General features: G+C 42.4%; 1 protein-coding gene across 1 annotated transcript; it reads right to left on the bottom strand.

The window, feature by feature from the left end:
- Positions 1–5,766: 5,766 nt before the first annotated feature.
- LOC147447037 (uncharacterized) lies at positions 5,767–6,385 on the bottom strand. Its single transcript, XM_086523564.1, has 2 exons — positions 6,124–6,385; positions 5,767–6,032 (listed from the first exon to the last, which is right to left on the bottom strand). Exons 1-2 carry the CDS (start codon positions 6,383–6,385, stop codon positions 5,794–5,796), a joined length of 501 nt encoding a protein of 166 aa, XP_086379690.1. The 3' UTR covers positions 5,767–5,793.
- Between the last annotated feature and the right edge of the window lie 1,066 nt (positions 6,386–7,451).

The raw sequence follows: 7,451 nt of genomic DNA on the forward strand, positions 1-7,451 counted from the left end.
AAAGATTCACATTCCCAATTAGATACTTTTTTGTATCTGGAAAGTTGTTATTTTGGAACTATGGATCCATTTTGTAGCTTTGCAGTATACAAAAAAGTACCCAAATTGGTACTAGGTTTCCAAATCGGTACTATGCAGGGTACAAACATGTACCCACTTTGGCACTAGGGATCCTGTTTGATACTGTGAATTTAGGCTGGTACTATGCAATGTACATAATTTGGTACTAGGGATACTGTTTGATACTATGAATTCAGACTGGTACTATGCAATGTACAGGATTTGGTACTAGGGATCCTTTTTGGTACTATGAATTCAAGCTAGTACTATGCAATGTACGGGATTTGGTACTAGGGATCCTTTTTGGTACTATGAATTCAAGCTAGTACTATGCAATGTACAGGATTTGGTACTAGGGATCTTTTTTGGTACTATGAATTCAAGCTAGTACTATGCAATGTACAGTATTTGGTACTAATGATCCTTTTGGGTACTATGAATTTAGGCTGGTACCATGCAATGTAGAGAATTTGGTACTGGCGATCATGTTTGGTACTATGAATTCAGGCTGGTACCATGCAATGTATAGAATTTGGTATTAGGGATCTTGTTTGGTACTAGGTTTGGTACTATGAATTCGGGCTAGTACCATGCAACGTACAGAATTTGGTACTAGAGATTCTGCTTGGTACTATGAACTCAGGCTAGTACCATGCAATGTATGAAACTTGGTACTAGGGATCCTGTTTGGTACTCTGAATTTAGGCTGGTACCATGCAATGTACAGAAATTGGTAGTATGGACCCTGTTTTGTACTATGGATTCGGTTGGTACTATGCAATGTACATAATTTGGTACTATGGACCCTGCTTGGTCCTATGAATACAGGCCGGTTCTATGCAATGTACATAAATGTTCCCACTTTGGTAGTATGAATCCAGTTTGGTACTGTCAATCCAGTTTGGTGCTTTTCTGCACTTAATTTGGTACTGTAGCCTAAAATCTGGCAATACATGCCAAATTTAGTATTTTAGAATAAGTTGGTGGTTTACATTGTTAATTTTGGTATTGTAAACTACTTTGGTGCTTTGCTGTTTTATAGTAATATTCTGAGCTCTAATGTGGATCAAATTTTGTATATAGGTGGAGCTCTACAGAAGATTCAAAAGCACGTATCCTGCGGTGGAGTTGTCACTTAGGTCCTTTGAGACACTCAAGCCATTCTTTGTCCGAAAATTAAAGGAGCGCTATACTTGCTGCTGTGTTTACCATATCGAGATGGTATACTTCAGGGATGATTTCAATCAAATGCGCCAGAACAAGTTTGGGCATCACGCAAAGGAACATCCATGTACATGCTCCATTTGTGGTACACAGTGTGAAGTAGGTGAGTGTTCTGCAAACCAGGCAGTTTTTCAGCACATAAGTATCTTGCTGGATTTCATATTGTGCACTTGCCCTAAGGATCATGAATATCATGCACAGAGATGCTTGTTGGGAGAGTGCCCTAGATGTGGTGTAAGGAAGTTGTCATTCTGCCCAGACGAGATTGCAGCAGATAGCAGGGAGGTGATTGTTAAGATATTTAAGGATGTGGGTATTGGACAGGTTAATGCTGAAGGAAACGAGAAGAAGAGAAAGGAGTTAGTCATGGAAAGGATGAAAAGTGTAACTTTCATTCATCTTTTTTCAGATCATCTGAAAAGCTTTGTCAAGCACAACTTTGTTTTTAGGTGGCAGGCCCAGAAATTTAAAGACTGCTTGCTAAAGTTTCCAAGCAACATTGTGGTTTCTGTTGTTGATTTTGCAGATAATTACAGCTTTAAAGTGTATCATGAGATTCAGTCCATGCATTCGTGGTCAACACAGGTCACAATACTGGTGCACATCTCTTATATCAGAAATTCAGTAGAAAAGCCATTGTGAAGACTTTGCATTTTTACATATCAGGCAATAAGCTCCATGACACGCTCTTTGTTCAGCATTTTTTTCTCTTGCATGACAGTTGGATGAAACAACAAGGACAGTGTTTCCGTTATCAGTGGGTTTGGTCAGATGGTGCCGCTTCACACTTCAAGGCACGACGACCATACTATTTTGTAGCCAGGTATTATCAGTTGACAGGATTGCATATGATGCACAACTTCTTCGCTTCAGGACATGGAAAAGGAGAGCATGATGGTGCAAGGGCTGTTATCAAGAGAACCTTGACGCATGAGGAGCTAAAGCCTGATGGCTGGCCCATGAAGTGTGCGGCTAATGTGGTCAATTTTCTAAACGCGAGGTTTAACACAATGAGGGAAGGTGGGGGTGCCAACACAAGAAGGGTCTTCTGGTTGGTTTCATCGAATGATGTGTTGCGTTCTCCACTATGGAACTGCAAACCAATTGCAGGGTATCGCTAATTCCATTGTGTTGATGGCTACTCAACACACAATCCATGTGATGTGCGTTTTCGGACGCTGTCTTTCTTTTGTGATCCTTGTGTGCATGGGCAATGGAGGAGATGCAATAATAAACAGCACACTGAAGAATGGAAATATCTCTCCATTGAGCCATTGACAGAGTCTGTACAAGTAGGTAGAGATGAGGACGAGGATGATGAGGAGAACTACAATGATCTGCTTTCCTCCCAAGTGAGTGTGGATTTAACCATGCCTATGTATGAAGGAGACCCTAAGGTGCTGAGCCAATTACTGTCCATCGGGGATAACTTTGCAGTAAAGAAGCCGAGGAGAAAGAGGACTTCTACCTTCTAAAGTGCACCAAAACCATGTACCAGGCACCAAGAGTACTGAAGGACCTTTGGCATAACAAGATCGTAAAGGGTGGAATTCTGGTAGAGGGTTTGTATTATGCCCTGGTTGAGGGAAAAGTTGATACTTATACCCTATTGAATGAGAAACCACCGGTCATGATCTACTCCCATCTTGTTAGAGCCATACGGATGGATGTCAAACCGGGCCTGCATAACCATTTTAAACTATCCTCAGAGATATATGAAAATATCTACAACAGTATGCCATATAACGAAGGGAGTGACCATGAGGGGAGCCATATAGCGTAAACCCTAACTACAAGTCTAGCCAGTGGCAGCAACAGTTGTAATTCTCTTGAATAGAATCTTACTTGTGATCAGTAGTGTGTACTTGCTAATTTGTTTTCAGCTGACTCTTGTAGTACCAAATTTGATAGCCAGACTGCCTAATCGTTTGATAGCAGGATACTTTAATATGGTTGAAAATATCTTAGGCAGGTGCAAGAATCCGGGTTTAGTTATCAATGGGACAGAAATTAAAGTGGAAAGGAGTAATCAATGCTCGTGGGTTATTTGACATTTCTATTGATTCAAGCTTCACATGCAAATAGCAACAGAAAAATTACCAAAGAAGTGGCAAGAAAAAGATCATGTGCAAAAAAATTAAGTGCATGTGTAAAACTTTGGCAGACGAAGGTTCATGCCCATCAATAATTTCTTATCACACGAAAATTCCAGTCTTTTACAGAATATTTTACACATCAAGGGGGTCAAACTGGTACGAGTACCCTTCCAAAGATACAAAGTAGTCAGCAACATACAGGGAGATGTCGTCCTCTACATCAAACAGGGGTGTGTGCCAGCTATAAGCTGTGGGGAACTTCTCATCTAGCCATCCTGTGATCCATGGTAGAATGACATCTATGAGATACTTCGGCTTGTTCGGATCGTAATAGTTTGGCTCATATGTCCGAATGCAACAGCACAACTCATAATCATTCTTCAATGATTTGTATCTTGTGTTGTCCACAAGGAGCGTGCTGGCTTCATTAAATTGAGGATGCTTGCGCTAAACTGTTCGCAGGAGCTTCAGGAAAATGGGCTTGTCGTCGAACTGTCCCAAAAGGCCTGCCACATCCTTCATAAAGGAAACCCATTTTTCACAATGGGACTGGTCAAAAATATATGTGTCAAGTAAACTAGGTTGTTAGAGCAGGTATACAGTTCAGAGTACCAAAGTCTGAAAAACAGCAACAAGTTCTGTACATAACAGTACCAAAGCACCAAAGTACCAAAGTACCAAAAGTACCAAAGGACTTAATCACCAAAGTCTGAAAAACAGTAAGTTCTGTACATAACAGTACCAAAGTACCAAAGGACTTAAATCACCAAAAAAAGAAAAACTGCAAGTTCTATACATATCAGTACCAAAGTACCAAAGGACTTAAATCACCACAGTCTAAAAAACAGCAAGTTCTGTACATAACAGTACCAAAGTACCAAAGGACTTAAATCACCAAAAAAAGAAAAACAACAAGTTCTGTACATAACAGTACCAAAGTACCAAAGTAAGATGTGCAAATAGTACCAGGTTGTATGGATAGTGTCAAGTTGTGCAAACAGTACCAAACCAAAGGACCAAAATGAATTAAAATAACCAAAAAGAACCAAAAGAAACAAATAGTACCCAATTGTGCAAACAGTACCAAATTGTGCTAACATTACCAAAATTGTGTGGACAGTATCAATTTGTACAAACAGTACCAAATCCTATACACGATAGTACCAAATAGTAAAAAAAGAACCAATAGTACCAGAATATGTACAAATCAGTAGCAAAGGTAGATACAGTACCAAAATCAGCCAAACCAGTTTGGAAGTTAAGGGATTCATACCTAAAAAGAGACTTTGCATCTTCATCAACTTAGGGAAGCAAGCATGCAGTATGGTCATCAAATTGTGTCTTTGGTTGCAGGACCAAAGCATCACGTAGCATCGCCTCCTCAAGCTAAGGATGAAATCCTCCGCATCAGGTCTAACCACGCAGTATTTGAGCCGGGAGACCTACACGCATCGGGGCCTACATCCCTCTGGAAATGGGATACACCACAAATCTTTGGGTTCTTTATGACAATCCTTCAACAGAACTCCATTCACAACCAGAATGACAAGGCGCTTAGTGCTCTCCTTTACGTCCAACGGCATTGATGTATCCGGTCGCTTTTCATTCAGCCACCACCTGTCCCTCATTGAAGTACCACGAAGCAAAATGAGTAAACGAACACCCAGCCTTTTGGCAACAGAAAGTGTGGACATTTAGCACCATTAAAGGTTACCAATTGTTGACAGCATGACATAACAAGGAACGGACACATTAACATCTGACTGACATGACACCAAACATTGACAAATGCAAAATGGGATCGTATTTCATGATAAGCCAGAAGCAAGTACAAAATGCTGTTAAATAGCTAATTCTTGGAGATTCGCGGCTTGAGACCATGACCTTTGGGGCGCTTTTTACATTTCATAAGGAAGAGTTCGGAGAGTGTGGCACAGTCAATGCTATAACCTGTTTCTAAGGTTGTCGCCTGCCCCGCACCTTCAGCCTCCTCCATGGCTTTCGTCTCCTCCGCAAAATAAGCTGCCTCCTCCGTGCCATACTCTTTCGCAGCCTCCTTCGCACCCTCCTTCGCACCCTCGGCAGGTTCCGCCTCCTTTGCATTGTCAGCATGTTCCGCCTCACTCTTTGCCTGCTGCCTTGTCTTTCTGCATGCCTTCTCCTCTACATACTTTGGAGTTGCATCCAAACACTCGGCCGCCGAGGGAACTTCCACTGCCACCTCCTCATCAGCCTGAATTTATGCGTTGTTCTTCTTGCCTAGCTCTATCTCTATGTCATCAACTTCCTTAATCGGTTCGCTTTCCTGTTTATCCTTCTCCTGCACTTCAGTTTTCGGTTTAGCTTCTGCCATACCAGAGCCCACACCAGCGTCAAACCCTTTCCCTTCCACTGTGCTGGCATTAGGGCCTTGCTAGCTTTCCTGCACTTCGACTTTAGTGTTATCTTCCTCCAAACTGGAGTCTAGAGCAGGCTCACCCTTTTTGCCTTCCATCGTGTTGGCACCAATGTCATGCAGTACTTCATGCACTGACTTATAAGGATCTTCCTGGAACATGTGACTGGCATCTGACTTGCCGTATCCAAGAAGATCCTTCCGATCCACAGGGGTGTTGGTGTTGTCATGGGTGTCCGCACCGAAAGATCCTCTCCCTACATATACACAAAGATGAAAGAGAAGATTAGATCATAAATTCAACTGATATTATAAGCATGTAGTGTCCAACACAAACACCCCACTTACTCTTCAATAATGACCTCCATGAAATCCAGTCCTTTGCCTCCGAAGGGATTGCAGTGTTGCAAAGTGCCTTCACGCACGTATCTTCCATTCTCAATACACCTGCAAAACATAGTGGATGGTATTGATGCCTGCAGAGAAGCATGAAGGTACCAACCACGTAAGAAGCCTCCAAAGCCTCCCCACAGGCAACACAAGAACCAAACACATGTATTGTGTTTTCAGGGTCCACAACATGAGGCCTTGGAGTCAACGTGTGAGTCATCCCTCTCTTCACATCAGCAGAGAGCTTGCTTACAAATTCGTACTGGTCTTGGGTTTCCAGGGACTCGTTGTAGATCCTGGCATATTCTCTCTACAAAACAGAATGCTCTCATAATTTACTTACCAAAACAACCAAGATGTATGGAAGAACACATGCAATAGCAAAAATTATTGAAAGAGTACCAAAATAGAATGTGCGCGTATGTCGTACGTGTCAATGCAAGGAACTTGCCGATACACCGTGTGCGAGCCACAAATGGCTCCAAGCACACAACAAGCCTAAACTAGTAAGCTCAAAGAAGGCAATGGTGTGTCACTCACCGCTCTACGCTTGCTTCGTGGAGGATTCCTCGCCGCGAAGAAGAGGGAGACGCCACTACGCCGCGCTCAACCGCTTAACCGCCGGCGTGCCTTCGTAATGCTCGATCGCCCACACTCTCTCTCTCTCTCTCTCTCTCTCTCTCTCTCTCTCTCTCTCTCTCTCTCTCTCTCTCTCTCTCACACACACACACACACACAAGGAGGTGAAGAAGAAGAAGATGGAGATGGAGATGGAGCAAGAGCACTCTTCTATTGCACAAATGAGAGAATGAGTGGATTTTAGGTTTAGTTGACTTTTATATGAGCTCACCCCATTCACACTTGGGCGCCCATGCTTAGCCAACTAATCCCTTGAATGTCCCAGTTAGAGTGCGCCTCTCATCGGCGATCACTCTTACCCTTTTCCTATTGGACCGACAAGCCCGGTACCTGACTCTACCAAATAAATAATACAATGTCCTCCGTAGGTTACAACGTCTGTCGTAGGTGATAGGGTGTCCGTGAGCCATGAGGGTTGGCATGCCCCCCTTCCTGATGTAGATTCCGTCCTCAGAAGCTATTGAGTTGAAGCTCGTTTGTCGAGGTGGAAGATCATTTGAGATGAATGTCCTTAGCCTTCTTCAGTCAATGCAAAATCAAACAACATTGGCACAGTAATTGCATTCTCATATAGAATAAAAAAGCATATGCAGTTTTAGGCAGACAAATTGATTGGTAAGAGAATTTTAAATAATTTGTCAGCAATA

Source organism: Adiantum capillus-veneris, chromosome 11 (genome assembly GCF_014529385.1).
Source record: "Adiantum capillus-veneris isolate H3 chromosome 11, ASM1452938v2, whole genome shotgun sequence".
Taxonomy (NCBI): Eukaryota; Viridiplantae; Streptophyta; class Polypodiopsida; order Polypodiales; family Pteridaceae; genus Adiantum; species Adiantum capillus-veneris.

Bases quoted from the DNA above. Each gene is read 5' to 3' on its own strand.
- LOC147447037 (XM_086523564.1), bottom strand. From the start codon at position 6,385: ATGACTCACACGTTGACTCCAAGGCCTCATGTTGTGGACCCTGAAAAC. The intron at 6,033-6,123 runs GTAAGTGGGGTG...GTGTATATGTAG, and splicing joins ATGGAGGTCATTATTGAAGA to GGAGAGGATCTTTCGGTGCG.